The 20,533-nt window shown below is 45.2% G+C and overlaps 1 protein-coding gene and 1 long non-coding RNA gene across 6 annotated transcripts; one reads left to right on the forward strand and one right to left on the reverse strand.

The window, feature by feature from the left end:
• Positions 1-971: 971 nt before the first annotated feature.
• LOC105277658 (excitatory amino acid transporter 1) lies at positions 972-19,807 on the forward strand. 5 transcript variants are annotated; one of them, XM_011336205.2, is made up of 9 exons: positions 972-1,096; positions 1,155-1,762; positions 4,670-5,744; positions 14,445-14,845; positions 15,742-15,933; positions 16,045-16,228; positions 16,464-16,892; positions 17,236-17,370; positions 17,465-19,807. In XM_011336205.2, the coding sequence occupies exons 3-9, from the start codon at positions 5,725-5,727 to the stop codon at positions 17,616-17,618; spliced, it is 1,515 nt and encodes a 504-aa protein (XP_011334507.1). In that variant the 5' UTR covers positions 972-1,096; positions 1,155-1,762; positions 4,670-5,724; the 3' UTR covers positions 17,619-19,807. The 5 variants fall into 5 exon arrangements, with proteins under 5 accessions (XP_011334507.1, XP_011334500.1, XP_011334491.1 ...); XM_011336198.3 differs by having other exon boundaries at positions 1,003-1,762; XM_011336189.3 differs by lacking the exons at positions 972-1,096; positions 1,155-1,762 and adding an exon at positions 2,555-2,805.
• On the reverse strand, positions 10,943-13,319 carry LOC105277652. Its single transcript, XR_893654.2, has 2 exons — positions 13,223-13,319; positions 10,943-13,126 (listed from the first exon to the last, which is right to left on the reverse strand). It is a non-coding gene; the product is annotated as an uncharacterized LOC105277652 (long non-coding RNA).
• Positions 19,808-20,533: the final 726 nt, after the last annotated feature.

Here is a 20,533-nt window from a genome sequence, read left to right on the forward strand (position 1 = left end):
GCCTAAAACCTAGGCGTGTGAACCAGAGATCCCGGAGAGTTCGAGTTCAAATCTAAGGCAGTCTCCTAGTTATTTTTCGCCTCTTACAATTCAGAAGTGGGATAAAATCCGCTATCCCTCGGAGAGGAGGGAGTTGAGAAGCAGCTGGCCAGTAGTGAAGCCTGAACATGGAGGTCGGGACGGACTCAGAGGAGTGAACCAACATGGAGATTGGGAAGGACTCAGAGGAGTGAACCAACATGGAGGTTGGGAGGGACTCGGAAGAGTGAACCAAAAATGGATGTTGGGAGGGACTCAAGTGGAGTGAACCGACGATTTGGAGACATTCGGGGACGAATGTAATGTCAGGCTGGCCGAGCTGTAAGATCTGGAAAGATAGTCGAGACTGACAGGTCGTATAGAGGATCAGAATGAAAACAAGTTGATCACAACAGTAGGAGTATTGGCCGTACAGCCTAAGACCTAGGTGTGTGAACCAGGGATCCCGGAGAGTTCGAGTTCAAATCTAAGGCAGTCTCTTAGTTATTTTTCGCCTCTTACAATTCAGAAGTGGGATAAAATCCGCTACCCCTCGAAGACAGTTGAGATTCATCCGTTATCCCTCGGAGAGGAGGGAGTTGAGAAGCAGCTGGCCGGTAGTGAAGCCTGAACATGGAGGTCGGGACGGACTCAGAGGAGTGAACCAACATGGAGATTGGGAAGGACTCAGAGGAGTGAACCAACATGGAGGTTGGGAGGGACTCGGAAGAGTGAACCAAAAATGGATGTTGGGAGGGACTCAGAAGAGTGAACCAAAAATGGAGGTTGGGAGGGACTCAAGTGGAGTGAACCGACGATTTGGAGACATTCGGGGACGAATGTAATGTCAGGCTGGCCGAGCTGTAAGATCTGGAAAGATAGTCGAGACTGACAGGTCGCATAGAGGATCGGAATGAAAACAAGTTGATCACAACAGTAGGAGTAGTGGCCGGACAGCCTAAAACCTAGGCGTGTGAACCAGAGATCCCGGAGAGTTCGAGTTCAAATCTAAGGCAGTCTCCTAGTTATTTTTCGCCTCTTACATTCTGGAGGACAATATTCGTAATGGATCCTGGAAGTAAGTAAATCTGATTTACATTCGACAATTGAATGATTACTCGCTTATTTTGTCGTAGCACCGTTCCGGGATACAAATATAGCTTGGGGACAAGTGGACGCTGGCCTAAGTGGCCACTGGCTCCATCTACAAAGGCCGTGAGTCGGAGCCGCGGTCAGAGAGAAAGACCCGCGTTCCCCGCGCGCGCTTTTCGAACTCGCGCTTAGCTCAAATTACCGCGCGCTCTCGCCGGTGCTATCGCGCGATTCGATCTCGCGTGTGCTCTCGCGTCTGTCTTCACGCAACAGGACGGGAGCAGCGACTGCCTACGGCGCGCACGCGTGTAGCAAGTAGTCTCGCGTCTCGCGGTCACTGGATGTGGGTCGTTCTCTGTCTTGCGACAGTTTTCAAATTGTTCTGAGAGCATCATTCAGAACGGATAAGGAAGGGACGAGCTTGCCCATCGCCGCAACTCGCCGCACCTTGGGGACAGTAGCCTGCCTCTCATGTAACGTCATCATCGTGTCTTCGAGATCAATAGGAAAGAAGGGAGAACACATTCAACAGGAAGGAGAGGAAATCAATTCGTGGAGGCAGATTCACCAGTTGCGCGCCAAAACGGAGGTTCCTGCGTGTTCCTGACTCCATTCAGACGGCGGTACTGGATCGTCGAGGAGCGACATCGCGGTACGTGTCTCTCTTTCGACAATTCTGTGCTGTTCGCTGAGATATCGCGTCTGCCGAGATACCGCCGGCAGTATGGTGAGATTTAAATGTTGGCAGTCGGAGACGCGCGCGAAGCGGCGGCGAAATCCGGCGGTATCCGGTCTGAATTTCAGCCGAGCGGGCGTTATATCGATCCTTATGACGCGCCGCGTGGGCAGTACCTCCTGACATCTGATTCGTTGGGCCCGTCAGACGGAAATAGAAGCGCGCAGATAGAAATCCGGGTGACAATGAATTTGCCATGGCGACCGCGCGAAGCCGGAGCAAGAGGAGGAGGTGGAAGAGGAGGAGGAGGAAGAGGACGAGAAGGAGGAAGAGGGTGGCTCGTGAGCGCGGGATACGTACCCTCCGAGGGACGCTGCTCCCACTGTGCGACGTGCAAACCGCTCTCGTCGCGAGTCATTCACTCCTCTCTATTTTTCTCTCCCTCTCTTTCTCTCGTTGGTACGCGCCCTTACTCCACCCTCTTGACCTTTTTACCGGACGGCACCGGATGGAGCCGTCGGACAACGCGCGAAATAATGCGGGATGGAGAGGATAAAGCGGAAATTCCACCGGAAAAGTACCGGAAACCCCGCGGGAGGCAGGGGAGAAGGTCGCGCGACCTCCGCGACTTCCTCTCCTTCGGCGATCATTGAGGATACACGCGCACGTGTACCGGAGAGCGAACGCACGAGCATTCGCACGCTCGTGGATCAGCGTGATTCTTTGCTTCACAGTGCGCTCGTGAATTTATCTGTCTCTCTCGCTTTCTCGCTCTCTTTCGCGTCCGTGCTGTCCCGCGCGCCCGTCGCAACTCCACCCTTCTCTCACGCGCTTTTCGAACGCGTGGCAATGGACGTCACACGCGCGGCTCTCCTATCCGCCACACCGCGCGCGCTATAAAGAAGCAACTTTACGCCGCACCGCCACAGTCTCGCGAACGTCGCCGCGTCGCGCGCAACCGAGTTCATCATTCTTTTTCCCGAGAGCAGGACTCTAATCGTGGCGCACATCATAAATACGTACGTACGTTTGTCCGTCCGTTCGTCTGCATGCACGCAGTGCGAAATATTGTCAGCAGTATTATAAATATTGTAACGCGACAATAACACGCTACGATATTCGCGGTGTGTAGTCTTGACACGATGGTTAAACAGGTGCTTCGTAATGCCTTTTGATGAATGACTTCAAACGCAACTCGTTACCTAGATGTTGCCTGTAACATATGTAATGTGTTAAATGTACAAGTAGACTGATCGCGAACGGTTCCGTGCTAACGCCGGACTTAAAGTGCAACGTGTTTTCACCGGTACTTCGCGAAAGTGGACGGCGGTGCACACAGCGTGTGGCTTTGAATGGTTCTTGTACGAGTTCATTAGTACGCGAGCCGCATGATTTGGCACGTTTAATCATATTACAGAATCAAGTTATCATTCCCGTATTTGTCGTAAGTCAATTTGCATCTTGTAGTGTTCTTGCACAAACAGTCCAATTTCTCTTATCGCTCAACACATTCACGCGGAACATCTTATTTAAGCTTCATTCCACCTCGGAACAAAGCCACTTAAAATCAATCTTCCATGAGTAGAAATAATAACTCCGTGTAAATATCGGCGCATAAATTTTTAGCGTAGCTTCCTTGCTCCCTTGTTTGCTTTCCGCGATTGAAAAATCGTCTACGTTTATCGAGAAAAGGAGCGAATAAAAAGGAAGGGTCGCACTACAGCGAGCATTCACGAAGGCCGTGCGAACGCTGTGTGCAGTTCGATGCCTCGATTAACGAATGCCCATGCGAACGATTATGGGTTCGAAGGTTACCGGGATTAATCGAGAACACGAGGCGGGCGAATCGCAGACTTAAATTTGGAGCGAGGGTAACCGTAAGGGACATTTAGGGCCACCCATGGGCGCTTGATTGCACGTCACGTTAGAGATTCATGCCGAATCCGGACGCTCGCCGAGGTGTGAAACGCGTATCGCCGATAAGTCCTGCAACTCCGCGCGATTAACTCGATGGTCGATCTCTTCTATGTCGTAATTAAAGCTGTCAAACCACTTTACGTGTCTGGTAATCGTCACAGCCTCCTCTTCCGTCTCTACGCCGCGAAGCCGATCGCACCTGTACGATACGCAAATTTACTTAATGACAACAATCTCCAGCTGATTGCATAGCACATGCAACTACATTATCACGCTAGAACACGATAATTTTGACATTACTCGATAATCGCAATTAATCAAAGTGTCATGCCAAGGCGCAACTGAGAACTGAGGGAGATGCGTGCAGTTCGGCAAGGAATGCTTCTATTTTGATTCATGCTATCTTAAATCGAGAAAAGTTTATCTTTCTACGATAAACGTGAACTGTGCGTATTGCGTAATGAATTCTATGTTGGACACGTGTTGCTCCAGCTCTCGGTTTTCAGTCGATTCACTCGCTGAAGGACCCTCTTTCTGTTAAACGATATTAAAATGCTGAATGTAAAAGAAAAAAAAGAGGAGTAAAAAGTTTTATTGTGGGTCCAACGCGTTTTTTGCGTTTGTCAAGTTGACAAGTGCCAGAGCATAACAACCAACATCTGTTGCTGTCGCGTTAAACATCGGATCCGACAGTAACGCGAAAATCCGATTACGCGCGCGTTCGGGTAGATTTGTTTGCGCTTGGCACTCAGCGGAAAGCGTCTGTTCCCAATGTTTCATTCGTTACGTAAAAAACATGATGGTGATTACTGCCGCGATTGCTGCCCATGTCGCGCGTTTGATCACGAGCCGCATTACCGGTGATAAAAATAAACGGCAAAGAGAAAAATCCGATAACTATAGAGTCTGTGCGGGCTGGAGAAGCTTGGCGGCACATCAGGATTCAACATGTTCTTAATGTTACAGATATCAGGCCAGACAATCACTCCAACGAGCGACATAGACGTCATCCTGCGAATCGCAACAAGTGTCCGCGGTCATCGCATTTCCAAATTTGTCGCTTCGGACCCGCCAGAATAGCTGAAACGAATCATTCCTCGCCTCGTCCACCTCGACAGAAGAGACGGACTGTACAACGAGAGAGTTCATTCCGTGACATGAGAGAAGACTCGTTTTCGCAGCGAGGGTCGCGACGGACGTAGCCGAAACGAGAGAAGAATCGCCGAAGCGGCAGCGGCGATCATCATAATCAAGTGGACAAACCGCCGACAAACAATAGGGAACCTGGCAGTGGCTTCCGATGGGGTCGTAGCCGCCGTAGGCGCGTATTCGTGACGGTATCGCAATGATAGCCTAGCCGGTAGCGGGCAGGAAGAGATCGTCGCGTAGGGGGAGATCGCCATAGCTAATCGTACCACCCAAGGTGGCACAGATTGAGAGCCCCATCAGCGTACATCCTCTCCTGGCTAACGAGATACCCAGCGTCCATCCAGTTCTCGTGCGCGCCGTTACGCCGCTCTTCGTCGCATCGACGACCGTGCGTCGTGTGTCAACTTTCCTGGGAGGCTACCGGACGTTCCGACTCGCGGGATTTCGAATTCTGCGTACGCGGACCTGCCAGATTACGGTGATTCTCGCTCGGTGACACGGACGACGAGAGAGAAAGCGAGCGAGAATCGATCGGAATTAGCGCCGAGCGACGTTGGAGCATCCTTCGTCCCCAACATCCGCGCGTCCTCGACCTCTTTTTCCATCGTCCTCCAACGTCTCTCATCCCTCTCGACTTATCGCGTCGCGACGTTACCACCCCAAAGCACCATCGAAGAAACGACAACGTGAGAGGCACGGAGAGGAAGAGGGAGAGGCAGATTCGCTCTTGGCGTCCCTCGGCGATTCAGCACCGGAGATCCTCTTCCCCTCTTTCGGGACGCGCGCCGCTTCCGGCTAACTGGAAGTGACGCTCTATGTAAAAGACTGCCGAGTGGTTCTCATTGGGAAGCGCAGGACGCAGGAAGCACATCATGGAAGTGGCAAGCGAACTGTGAGTACGATCTTTCTCAATTGCACGAGATCCTTTCTTTTTCTTCACGACTTGATCGTCCATGTTCGTCGCAAATGAATAACGATGAACTCATTGATGTGTAGCAAACAATATTTTAATCACGTACATATTAATACTCGCTATCTATACGTGTGTATCTCTCCGCCGAAGTAATTAGTTCCTGCTCCCATTGACGCAATCATCCTGTCATTTGTTTGGTTTGTATAACATTATTACTGAGATGATTTATCATCACCGGACTGCTGATAACTGTGCGCGACACGTGTATCGAATAAACTCTGCCCTCTGCCACTCGGACCTTCTGACCCAGTTTTCTCTAGAATTCGTCTCTTGGACGCAAGTGAGTAAAAGAGAGCACTCGCGACTTTCGATAAGAGGACAATTTCTAGACTGCGATTCAAAGCTGTTAGTACGCGCGTAGTGTCGCTTCAGATTCGTGTGTATTCTTACAGTAATCATTTTCACATTCGAGACTGAAGACACGAGTTCTCCTTGACTTCCCAAAACTGTTTTGCAACTTCGGTGCTTTTAGCACCTTTCTCGGTTGTTCCAGCCTCCGCGGGACCATCGTATACGTTCTCGCGACACGTCTTATGTACATTCATCTGCGATCGCATTGTGAAGCGCATAACGCTGATATCAATACGCTAAGTCGCGCGTTTCACCCTTTATTCTTGAATGAAATGGATTTCAGCCTCGTCATGGCGAACCGTGCACATACAGGAGACTCGACCTCAATTCCTCCTTACAGCGACGTGTCGGTGTCGCGGTTCGCAAGCCAGGAGTGACAATAATTTATTCAGCGATTCGCGATCGCTGATGGTTGGCACGCTCTCGATCTGAAATTTTAAATCCGCTCGCTCGTAAACGCCCGCGCGTAAACGCGCGTCACGCTGACCATCGGGGGGGGCGCCGCGACTTTTATCGCGACGTGACGCGCTTCAGCTTGCGCGTAAAAGAGATTTGTAGCAAGGGGAAAAAATAGCAGGGAAGAAAGATTAGAAGCTAGACAGATTTAAAAAATAAAACTCGACGATACGCGTGTGAGGGCATTTATCTTATTACGTTACGCGTCGCGCGTCGTCGTACGACGAATACGTGACATGTGCTGGCGATATTTTGCTGTGACGCGCCGAGTTACGCAATGTTTTATGTATTACAATTTTTACGGACTTATCGGCCGTGTTGCCGTTCAGAATCACGCATCAGATCTCGACGAGCCTCGCCGTAACGTGAATGGTAGCCAGCCAGCTACAGTAATACAGTACATGTGCAGCACGATCCATTATATGCCACGTCGTGGACGTCGCATTCAGCGGCAGCGAGAGATTCATTGGCACAGAATTCCATAATGGCAACAGCGGTGCTTGGCGGCTACTCATTAAATCATTGTTAGGCTCGTTCTTTGCGATAAGGAACGGAGGGAGAAGACGATGGTCGCGCGCACCGCATAAGAAATTGTCGCCAATGTAATCGGATTGTGCGTAGATGCGACCTGTGCAGCACGCGGATCGGCTTATATGCACGTATGCTGATCTAGACAATTCCTGACGTGCGACAGAACTCAAGAGAGACTTTCAATTTTAATTTTGTATAATTTATAATTAGATTAAATTAGAAACAGCTGACAACGATTACAAGCATTCGAGACCAGAGTTTCGCAAAGGGCTTCTCTCCAGAGAGATCACAACTAGCTGCGCAAACAAACCGGAGGCGCGTGTAGGACGGAAACCAATGAAGTGCATTATCGCGAACGCGAAATCATTTTGCCATAGCGCACGTCTATCCTGAATGTGCTGATAAGGAAATACGTGATTCGCCTGTATCGCTCGAAGCGCTGCAATTGCAAATTTATCTGATATCTCGCGCGATCCTTGCACAGTCGATAGAATTTGATTAGGCGGGATGGGCGTCTTTGTGTACTTTCGCATCGCGTGTGCAATCTTACGCAGTATCAGTGTTTACTCTTAATGAGCTATGCGACATATCGATCCGAGAATGGCGAGAACTCTACGCGAGTTTCCGATATCGCGCAACAACGCGGTTAAATAAATAAAGAGAAGAAATGCTTCCCTTGATCGCTCTCACAAGTAACACTACCCAAGTGCCACTCGCCGATTTGCTTGAAACTTTGCACACACGTAGTACATCGAAAAACATTAGACACATGTATTTTTATTTGTGCTAACAACGCATTTTAAGGTTAGAAAACGCATTCGAAAATTTAACACTCTATAGCGCAATGGTAACTAACGCTACCCCTGGGCCGGGATTCTGTGACTCGTTATCGATAGTTTTCGGTATCGTTAACTAGCGACAACCTATGAGAGCCACGCTTTTCTCCAAGGTCGTCCTTGCCATTGGCTATCGCTAGTTAACGATACCGAAAACTATCGATAACGAGTTACAGAATCCCCCGGCCTTGAGCGTTATTCTCTTACAGCTTTTACGACAGTACTCGATTATGAAAATCGCGGACCGAAATCGCAGAATTTTCAAAAATTTTATTCGAAGTCAGTTTCGAAGAAGTGTTTTAGGTCTAGAGGAATTTTGTCAAACTACTATTAACATTGTAAACAGTGCTCTCGAAAACCACCACAAAAATGGTCTTTGAAACTAATTTAACACAATTGGAATTTGGGTCCGCCATTTTGGATGCACCATATTGAATTTGCCATTTTTCATCCGCCACCTCTAGATTGATATAACTGTTACCAAAATCGTAATCACGGGTCTAAAACACTTCTTCGAAACTGACTTTGAATAAAATTGAAAATTCTGCGATTTCGGTCCGCGATTTTGAATCTGCCATTCCGAATCTCGTAAAATTAATGCCAAACATTCGGACAATGAAATCATAATAGAGTAATGTCGTAAAAGCTGTAAGAGAATAACGCTCAGGAGTAGCGTTAGTTACCATTGTGCTATACAGGGTGTCCCGGGTTTTAACCGACAAACTGCGGGAGCATATTCTACTAGTGGAAATAAGAAAAACTTCTTATATCGAGTTTGCTTAGAAATGCTTTATTACAAAGTTATAAACCAATATTGAAAAGAAATATGAGATAAGTAACAACGGATTTTTTCACAAAAATATAAATTATCTACGCAATGATTTAGTGACGCATTTCAAAATGTTGTTCTTGCACATCGATACAAGCTAGACATCGACGTAGTACAGAATTTGTTACAGTACGACATTCCTGAAAATTTTGTTGCATCTCAGTAACTGAATTAGTAATTCGTTGCTTTAAATCTATCTGGTACTCTCCTGTTGGGAAATCTACGTTGATACTCTCGTACGGCAGCTCGTGCATTTCCGTCACAGAATCCGTACGCGAAATGAATATCAGTGTATTCCTCATTTGAAAACACTTTTGGCATTCTGATAGTAATTGCTAGTTGACACGACGATTGAAATCTAACAGCTACTCTTGTGAAAGTAACAATCATACTGAATCGTTTCAACATAGTGAACATGAATACACGTGAATACACGTAACATAAACATCTTCGACCTTCCAAATTCTACATTATGTTCCGTTGTTACTTATCTCATATTTCTTTTCAATATTGGTTTATAACTTTGTAATAAAGCATTTCTAAGCAAACTCGATATAAGAATTTTTTCTTATTTCCACTAGTAGAATATGCTCCCGCAGTTTGTTGGTTAAAACCCGGGACACCCTGTAGAGTGTTAAATTTTCGAATGCGTATTCTAACCTCAAAATGCGTTGTTAGCACAAATAAAAAGACACGTGTCTAATGTTTTTCGATGTACTACGTGTGTGCAAAGTTTCAAGAAAATCGGCGAGTGGCACTTGGGTAGTGTTACTTGTCAGTGTCGCTTTTCGTGGGAACCTTGACGTCCTCCAATTTGAGACGTGCCGTACGTCGGTGACGGTCTGCACGCGTAACACGTGTCAAACCGGTTGTCGCACGCCGATTATTCAAGCTCGGAATAATGAATGGCAAATGAAAGAACGCGAGGACTGCGCATTAAAATTTTAATCAACGGCTCGCGGCAAGGCTAGATGCGTGAAATTCATCAGTTTCTTTTTTCTCGTAACAGTGACGAGACGAGTCGCAATGCCAAAATTCTGGGTAAACATTTGCGAGAAGATAAATTTCCACGCTGAATGAATTATCGGGCACCATCGAGATTGCGGTTTTCCATTCCATGATGTCAGCTTTCAAATATATAAAAGAGAAATTTATCTACATCGTAAAGTTTGTATTAGTGTCAAGTGCAGTCTTGTTACGCAAGCGTGCAACAAGTTGATCACCGAAAATAATTTTGGATATTCGTCCAAGCCAACGTCGTATATAAGATGACATTGAACACTCAGTCCGATGCTACATTATTCCACAAGTCGATTGTTTTACTCATCATCGGATTGCAAGAAGGAGAGAATTCAACGCTTGAGTTCTGTGCGGCCATCGGGAAAGGAACGGCTTTATTATTTCTATTCTTAATCACGCTTATCCTTTCGCATTGGTCTCTTCACTAACAAATGATGGTCCATTTTAACGACATGGGTTTTTATAAACATGCTTGCTCCGAACGAGCGCCGTTTTATTTCTTCCATGAAGTCCACGTGGTTCCATTTGGCTTTCGAGAGCTGTAAAATTTTTACTTCCGACATGAATGGTCATCCTCGTTAAGCAAAGAAGAAAAAATGGGTCCCAATTATTCGGTTATTCGAGACGATCGCGTTGGCCACGCGGCAAGGTGATACCTGTTAACGTTCGGCATTCAGCGCAATTCGCGAATCCGCTTGATTGAGCGTAACATAAAACCATGAAAAAAAAAAGAAAAACGAGACCCGTGTCGGAAGTGTGCAGGTTCAGTCTGACGTTAATCCTCAGGGTCGGTACTTTCCCATCTGGCCGATGATCGTCCGCCAGGAATTGTTTTTCAACGGTCGCGTGGCTCGATGAGTGACGATATTACGTGCTATGCCTCATCACGCTATCGACGTATTAATTAGCGCAATTAATAGCGTCATCTCGCACGTCGCAGCCGCACGCGTCGTTCGTTTACCTCGATTAGTCTGCCGGTCCATCCGCCTGTCACCATCGACGCGATGTTTATGAGGAAATATCGCGATATGATTTCCTGTTAAGTCCACTCGCGTATCAGTGAATGACAGAAATAATGAAGACTACTGCTTCCCACTTGTTGGTCGTTTATTGGGACAGTTGAATTCAGTGCGTATCTCTTTATAGACTCTCGATTCAACTCAGAAGATACTGTTTTTTTAGCTCGCAAAACGCACGATAAGATGAAAATATGGGCCACCATTAGTGGGACGCGAAAGTAGGTCGCAACACTCGTGACACTAGATATTGGAGCAAGTTCGGCGGCCGGATCTCGACGCGAGTGGGAATCGCGATGGGACCATTCGCGAAACAATCCATAGTGCACGCTCACGCGCGCGACTCGATTGTCGTGTTTTCCCATCGTCTCCGGGGCCTTTGTCAAGTCCAAGACCATCATCTCTTTCTCTCCTTCTGTCTCTCTTTATTCTCCTCGTTATTATGTTAACGCAAGTCACGGAGGAGGCCGTTTGTTACAGTAACGTCCGACAGTGTGTCTGTCGTTACGCTCTGACTTGCAATCGCGCGTATCTCGCGTGCATGAGCATGCGTATCCAGAAGATCGAGAAGATACGCGCCACGGACCGAAGAACTTGACAGAGCTCGTCAAAATTCAACGTGCAATCATTAGCTCTGCGAATCTTTTTTTCTGAATACTTCGATACTGTTTGAATAAAATAAGCAGCATCGAGCCTTACCGATCGTACGGTTGCAGTTTGAGCTAATGTTAACGTCAGTTAACATTAACGACCGTTTCGTGACGGCATTGGATACCATAAAGCGCGCGCTTTCGTAATTACAACGCTTTCGGCATCCGACACGCACGACGATCCTAATGGTCCACATTCATCCTAGGTTGGCGTAATCGCAGCTAAAAAAATTGACGTAAGTGGATATCCCTGACCGGCTTTTCGAGCGGCACGTGCGATCGCACGTTAACTTCCATCGCGCGTGAAAAACCGGTGCCGGCTGCGATCGGAATTATCGCAATTATCTAACATCACAGCAACGCAACGGGTTTTTTCCTTCAATCTCAATTTCGGCGCAGACAGATCGCGTTTTTGTTTGAACAGCTCCTGGCTTCGGCCTACGCAGACGTCACGGTTCTTTGCCGATCGCCTGTTGTGCTCCTCACGACACGCCACAATCACCTCGCGCGCAACCACCTCGATGATTGATGGATTCCGCGCTTTGATGCATTTTAAAGCGCTCTGAGGCACGAATGCCGCGCAGAACGCGAGTTACAACAATCGCTGCGCGACACTATACGTCAAGTGTATTTATTTATAACCGTGTGGTGAACCACTCACTATATATACTAAAACGTAACAATACGTAATCGTCTATTAATAATCAGAGACACTTCCTATGTTCGCCATCTCAAGATATCTTAATAGCCGATTAGCAGCAAAGCAAAAAACGAGGAAAACGAGCGATTTTAAACGATTGACTATTAATGAGTAGCAGCGTAAGCATCGTATATTTTGCGGCGAATCGAGTAATAAATAATTTCTCGTACGCTGCAGCGATTTGCAAAAAGGCATGCGCGCTTCTTTGTCGGATTGAGCGATATGCGCGGCCGCGGGATGGATGTATCATCCGCTTGATCCGCTTAATTCCGTAATAACCGTAAACTCGTATCAGCGAAAGTAATAACCATGCGTTTCTTGTAATTGGCACAAATATGTTCGCGGCGTTGGCCAATAAAGGATCGACAGATCATTATCTCGAGAGACGTTAATAAAGTTCACTCGATGACAATTCCGCCGTAGTGCGACATCCTCTCTCTTGCCGGCTGTATCAAAGCGCAACACGCGTGGGTGATATCGATACTTTCGCGTATTATCGCAGGACGCATCACGGTATCGGCGCACGAGCGGCGATCTCGCCTCGGCACCACTGACAATTTCCTTGGTCATTTAATTCGTTATGAATTAGTGATGAACCGCCGCGCGGTCTTAATTGATCGCCGTAATCGCGCATGGCATTTTTCGAATTGAGGTGCCACGTTTTCCTCTTTACGTGACAATTGCCTCTTCGTGCAATCATTCCGCTGTCCCTACTCCGAGCTATTTCCTCGTGGATGTCGCTAAGATTGCGTTTTATGCGCTTCGGGAATCGGAAGATGAAGCTCGTCAGCTTCGGTGGGTTTAAAGCAGTTCTTGGCTGGCCGTGAGAGAGATCGGTGATTTTCGAGAGGTGCCAGAGATTTAGCGCGTCTCACAGTTTGTTTGTGTGGTGCCGTTGTACGTGAACTGCCACTGCCAATATAATCGAGAAACGTGTAAATCGAGCGTTAATATCACAGAACTACATACTGTGCGCAAGTGTTAATCATTAAGATAAATGTGTCGTACCTTCTGTTTGGAAAGAGAATAAAATGCGGAAGAGAATACTCCGAATGTGACTTGCCTCGCGCAGCTCGTGGTGTTCTGTTATCAATTTCTCAAGTTAAGTCCTCAAATTGGTTGTTTTTTTTTTATTTTAACTCTGGCCGTACGAGTATGCTGAACACTGAAGAAATAGGGTAAGCGATATTTATATACACACGTATATTATATATATATTTTTTACAATATTACAATACAAAAACAATTTGAAAATTATATCCAAGTATTAAAGCCTGTCTATAAAACCATAGCATCGATTTTTGCAGCGCCTCGTGCAGTAATTGCGGCAATAAAAGACTTGTTGTTTTATCTACGTCTTCTCGGTCATAAACAGCGCATGATTAAGAGAAAATCCTATATTGTACTAGAATGAAAGGATTGATATGAATTAAATTGAGATTAGCTGCTCTCGCACAATGGCGCTATAAATAAATTCCCGAGAAATTTCTAAGCTGTACAATCTTCTTTATTGGAATACTCTGAAAGAAAGAATAAAAGAAAGAAAATATAATCTACAAATTTAGAAAATTTCTAGAATTTTTAAGCTTTTCAACATCAAAAAAATGTCATCGATATCAATTTTAGACACATACTGGAAAAATGCATTATTGGCATTACACCAACTTATTGATTGACTGCCGACGTACATGCAGATCGACGTGCACTAAAAGCTTTACATCATCATCTATATTCTTCTATACTCTTCAAGGTTTATATTATAAAATACAGGAAAAGTCACGTTTACTACCGACAAGATTAAGTTCTATCTAAGCACTTGCTGCTGTACGTTACGTTAGCAATAGTCGCCTTGGAGTCGGCACGTTTACACGACCGCGTACAATTTCTGCCCAGAATTAAATTTAATTAAATATCGCGCTCGTTATCCAACGAATAACTATATTTTCACGAGGAGCCATCGTTTTGCGCAACAACGAAACACAGAATTAGCCATTTAGCGAGAAATGTGGCGAGGCTCGTATATGTATATTCCATCGCGCAAGTTTGAAGAAGTCATTAAAATGATATCTTTTAAGGTCAACGTGTTATCATAAGTTATAATAGTAAGCCTTCGAGCAGTGCGGCTTGCATACCCCTGCAATTCTATACCAAAAATAAATTGCAACAAGCCTGGTGGACCTTTCGCGAGGAGGATTCGTGCGAGAGAATACATCTCCTCTTTGCGTTTCAGGTCGCCGCTGTCGGGGACGGAGAATCAAGGGAAGATCAAGGAGAGGAGCTCGTACTATCCCCAGGAACCTAGCAAGAGGCCGCGCACCGCGGGCCAGAAGGTGCGAGCATGTCTGAGCCACAATGCGCTAACTATATTGACCATGTCAGGCGTCATCGGCGGCGTAGTACTCGGCATAATCCTACGGAACTCGCGGACCGACAAATGGACACCACGCGAGATCATGTATATCAATTACCTCGGCGACCTGTTCCTGCGGATGCTCAAGAGCTTGATCCTGCCATTGATCATCTCGAGTCTGGTGTCGGCCATCGGCTCCCTCGACCTGTCGCTCAGCGGCAGGATCGGCGCGCGTGCGATCGGCTATTACATGGTCACGACCATTTGCGCGGTCATACTAGGTGAGCGAGGTCTGATCTGTGTCACATTTCGTTAACATCATGATTACTTGTACGGACTTTTGTTAAAAAGCCGAGATTTTGGAATAAACCTTAGCGAGCGTCTCCGTAATCGAAGGAAACAATCTTAGGATGGAGTTTTGAGTTTCAAAGTACACATCTTGATGGATCATGTCGTACAGCCGAGTACGCTAATGTCCCAATAAGTAATGCGAGCATGTCTCGGGGTCAAACGGAACGATTGCTCCGCATCAGCGATACGAGACGATCTCGTTTCTCGCGTTTCTCTCGGCGTCGCCGACGCGAGGCACAGACAATGCAAGTTTCTCGGAAACGGTAAACGATGCAATAAACCGCACAGATGGCACAGACTCGTGCATTTACATATCTGGTGGCGGGAACGCGCGTACGATAGCCCTGAATTCGTGACTCATCGCGATTAATTAAAGAGAAAATCGAGCGCGAGCAACGCGAGCGCCGTTTCAGCAATGCGACCAGCAGATTACGACGGCGGCTATCTCGGAGGCTGCGCGAGATATAATTTTTCCATTGCAACCTCGGATAAATATGACGTTTTATTGCGTTAGTCTCGGAAGATTATAACCCGGTTATAACCCGAAACTCTGCTTACGCGCGTATCGTACGCTCGATTTTTCCGCTGGCGTCAATTCCTCTTGCGACACCATCACGCCAGCTGGATATTCTGCTATACCCGTCATCGCGTTGCCGCGTTTATCTCTCGCCGATTTTCCATCGGCGATACAAAATATTATATATAATTTTTAAATATAATAATAAAATTATAAATAATATTTTATATTACACACATAATATCATTAAAAATCATGCGAAGTAGGTAACATGAGAATAGTGGTCTCACCTGTTGGAACTGGTTTCAGGTATGATTCTCGTCGTTTCGATCCAACCCGGAGTCGGCAGCTCTGCCGCGGAGACGACGAAACCCGCGCAAAACGTTTCCACCGTCGACACGTTGATGGACTTGGTCAGAAACATGTTCCCACCGAACATTGTACAGGCCTGTATCGCCCAACATCGAACCGAGACCGAACCACCGGAGGGCAACTATAGCAGTAAATCTGTTTTTCGCTATAAAGCGATACTTTAGCTTAACAGTTGTTAAAATAAGCATATAGTTAATTTATAATTTAATAATTAAATGTAGATTGAATTTTATCTGGTAGTTCCTATGGAAGAATGGAAACTGACGGAGAAACTGGTGTCCGGTTCCAACATCCTCGGACTCGTCGTATTCGCGACAGTGATGGGCATCACGCTCAGTAAAATGGGACCGCCGGCCAAGCCGCTGTTGAGCTTCTTCGAGTCGCTCTCCGGCGCCATGATGTTAATCACCAACTGGGTCATCTGGTAAGATCATCGCGAATACGATATCCGCTGCTTTCCGGAATATATTAAATTCTCGAGAAAAACTCGTGCGTTATTAACCGCGTGATATGCAGTTGACATCCATTGCGTAACGCGTCGCGTAACGGAGCTCGCATCTCGCTGTTTCCTTCAAACGATTAGAACGCGTATTAGAAACAATCGAGATAAAAATCTATTTTGAAATAGCTTAAGGTATTCTTGTACGTTACGTGAACAGGCTGTCGCCGATCGGCGTTCTCTCCCTAGTCGCCGCGAAGATTACGGAAATGAAGTCGCTGGATGAAGTGGTCGGCCAGCTCGGGATGTACTTCTTGACCGTGGTGATTGCGCTCCTCATACACGGCTTGCTGGTACTGCCAGGAATGTACTTCCTTCTCACGAAGAAGAATCCGTACGCCTACATATCGAATATGGCGCAAGCGCTCGTCACTGCCTTTGGTACATCTTCGAGTTCGGCAACGCTGCCGATCGCCATCGCCTGCCTCGAAGACAGGAACGGCATCGATCCGCGTGTCACCAGATTCGTTATGCCGATAGGCGCTACCGTGAATATGGACGGTACCGCCTTATACGAGGCCGTGGCCGCAATCTTCATCTCCCAAGTGCGCAAAATGAGCCTCTCCTTTGGAGAACTGATTGCTGTAAGGTGAGTTTCCCCGTTTACTTATCTTTTTATGCTCTATATAATACAATATCTTGTCCGATAAATTTGAGATAATAAAATTAAAAAATTCTTGATTCTGGAAAACATTGGATTTTATTATGATATACATCAATATGTTTCCAGATTTATAATATTTTATATTCTATATTTATATTTTATATTCTATAGTTTAATAAAATATTATACACTGTGTGTAAAATTCGATTTCCAAGTTTTGAGTTTAATTCTTTTATACGACAGATTTTTTTATCATTTATCCATTTTTATTTCTAGTACGAGTTACATCTATCAATTTTTGTTACAATTTAACATTTCATACTTTCAGTATCACAGCGACCGCTGCCAGTATCGGCGCAGCTGGAATTCCGCAGGCCGGTCTAGTGACTATGGTGATGGTGTTGGACACGGTTCGACTTCCGGCCAACGACGTGTTCTTGATCATCGCAGTCGACTGGTTACTGTAAGTTGCTCTTCTTTTTGCGTATCACATTTGTCATCTCACAACGAATCTCCAGTGTTGAAAAATCTTCAAGAGCGATCCTTCTCGCTTGCAGGGATCGGTGTCGAACAACGATCAACGTTATCGGCGACTCGCTCGGCGCGGGAATCGTCCAGCACCTCAGCAGGAACGAGCTCGCGGCGTTACCGCAGCACAGCACGCAGCAAGCGCAGAACGGAGCCGATTGTCACGCGACCACGTCGATATGACCCGATGCGCTCGTACCGATGTCTGTGGTCTGCGTCTCCCCGACCGACGATTACGAAACTGCTTCGCAATCGGAGGATCAACCACCTATCGTCGGAAGTATCGGCGGCTCGTCGTTCTTCGTATTGCCATAATTCTCTGCTCCGACCTACCCTCCCTCGTGTGGGAATCCAGATTTTCAAGAACGCATGAGACGATTAAATCAATTAAAATTGAGATTAGAATTGAGATTACGCAAAGAAAACAAATCCCTGAGGGATAACGAGATATTATTTTGTATTTTGCCGTGTCACGTCTGATTTCGTCCAACTATCGGGGTTTCATGAGTCATTCCGGGATCTCGAGGTACGTACACACGGCACGATCACGAGATGCATGTATCACGTACAGTTTCAGTAGTGCAATGCGACGACGGCCGATGACCGCGAGGTACGATTCTGTGAAGTGTTCTTGCGTTTACTCAGTAAGTGTTCCGTTTTTATCTTAGTCAAATAATCGGTTTTAGTATTAATTAATCCCGTTACGAGGCAGACAAACGAAGGGAACAATAAATCCCGCCATCCCGACACGGCCCCACGCTACAAAGTATTCGCGACGAAGAGTGCGCGCGGAATGCGACGGGTGTGCAGTCTCTCTCTTCCAATTGTACGTATCTACTCAAAGACTGTAAGGATTACTTTGCGGTAATCGCTCCAGTTAACATCCATTCCGCGATACGCGGGATACGCGTGCACGTGATGGCGGGATCAGTCAGATATATATATCTATCGACGCGTAGCTCGCGGTGCGAGCAGCCGGCGTTCTTCGAATAAGTTTGAAGAATTTAATATAATTTGGAGCAAAATCTGGAATAAGATGCTTGAAACTAAAATATTTCTTAACTCTAGTGTACCCGTAGGCATCACTGAGCGAGATCTTGCTTGTAAAATGTATAAGCGTATACGTATAGTACACGTACACATATACATATCTGTCTTCCATCCTCGCGTCTGACGAGAGTCACACTTGACATCTAATCGTGCATACCGCGCATTACGTCTCACGAGCTACAAGGTGTTTCTGTTTCTCTCTTGCAAGTTATTCACGTTTTATTGTTTCTTAAAGTGCATTTAAGATTGCCAGGAATTCCCCGGAATTTTTCACGAGAGGCGAACCATATTCGATGACTTGCAAAATTGGCCTTACTATCGCCACTTGATCGGGAAGTATTTCTTACGGTTTTTCTATACAGGAGTAGAAACGAGGGTACAATTATTCCGCTCACGCGCTGTTCCGTGACAATTAGGAAATGTTACAGTGTTTGTGCCATAGAACCACGTTTATTACCAGTCGTAATTGTCGAAGGTAGCTTTTATATACACTTACTCAAGCGAAAGGAACAAACTTAATTCAATAAGCTCAATGCCATTAATTGCAATCAGCTATGGGACTTAACCCTTAAGCCGTCGCCACGATTCTTGAATGAGAAAATCTCTTTTCCCGCATTTTCTATCGGAATCTAGCGGAATCTTTTACTATCAAAGAAGAATTTACTAAATCACCAATTTACTAAAGACGAGCAAAGATTGCAAACAGCAAGGTATAGTTTCAAAAGACGTTCAAGTCCTGAACATGCTAATGATACACAAAATGTAAAATCCCTACTTAAGGGTTGAAATGTTTTTTTTAGTGGCACAAAAAGAACAACGTGATTATTCAATAATTCTTTTCGTACTGCTTCCACATCAAAGAAATCAGAGAACTATGTCGAGAGAATAACAAAAAGATTAATAAATATGCTGTTTGATTTTGTCCTTTCAATTTTAATCTACTTTTCAATTTTTTGCCGAAAGATCCTTTTGTTATTTTTTTACGCCAACTTATTATTTACGCAAAATTGTCGCTAAATAAGAGGATAGTTTGTACGAACGTATCGTTGCTGTCTGGCTTCAATGTTGCGGTTATCGAGAGTGATTAACATATCTGTGAAACCCTTGCATCTTATCGGTATGCAAATAAAAAAAACTTGCGTGCAAGTCAAACTAAAGTTAAGCCCGTTTGTCGCCGTCTGCGCTGATAAGTAAGTTGTATGGCAACTATTTTGCTTGCAACGTGAATCCATCAATCGAATAACGTCGCTATTCGCATAGTGAATATTGAATATATGAAAGATTAATGTATGATATAATCAAAATATATAAATGGAAGTTGACATACCTGTGTGACTACCCAACATCATGCAAGCGCGAAATATATGCAGAAAAAGTATAATGGCGCGTCCATAACGCGAAGTTTGAATGAGATATAACATATATCTCATTCAAACTTTAGACACATAAATGAAAAAGTTCTAGCCCTTAAAATTTTTTTCTCTTTCCGAGGAGTTCTGGGATATCTATATTGTTATTTGGCATATTGCCTAGAGTTCTCGATGATTTAAAATTCGTTAAAACAATAAATGAAAAAGTTTTAGCCATTAAAATTTTTTTCTTTTTCCGAGGAGTTCTGTGCTATTTATATTGTTATTTGGCATATTGCCTAGAGTTCTCGATAATTTAAAATTCGTTAAAACAATAAATGAAAAAGTTCTAGCCGTTAAAATTTTTTTCTTTTCCGAGGAGTTCTGTACTATTTATATTGTTAATTGGCATATTGCCTAGAGTTCTCGATGATTTAAAATTCGTTAAAACAATAAATGAAAAAGTTCTAGCCCTTAAAATTTTTTTCTCTTTCCAGGAGTTCTAGGATATCTATATTGTTATTTGGCATATTGCCTAGAGTTCTCGATAATTTAAAATTCGTTAAAACAATAAATGAAAAAGTTCTAGCCCTTAAAATTTTTTTCTCTTTCCCAGGAGTTCTAGGATATCTATATTGTTATTTGGCATATTGCCTAGAGTTCTCGATAATTTAAAATTCGTTAAAACAATAAATGAAA

The sequence above is a fragment of the Ooceraea biroi genome, chromosome 11 (assembly GCF_003672135.1).
Source record: "Ooceraea biroi isolate clonal line C1 chromosome 11, Obir_v5.4, whole genome shotgun sequence".
Classification (NCBI taxonomy): Eukaryota; Metazoa; Arthropoda; class Insecta; order Hymenoptera; family Formicidae; genus Ooceraea; species Ooceraea biroi.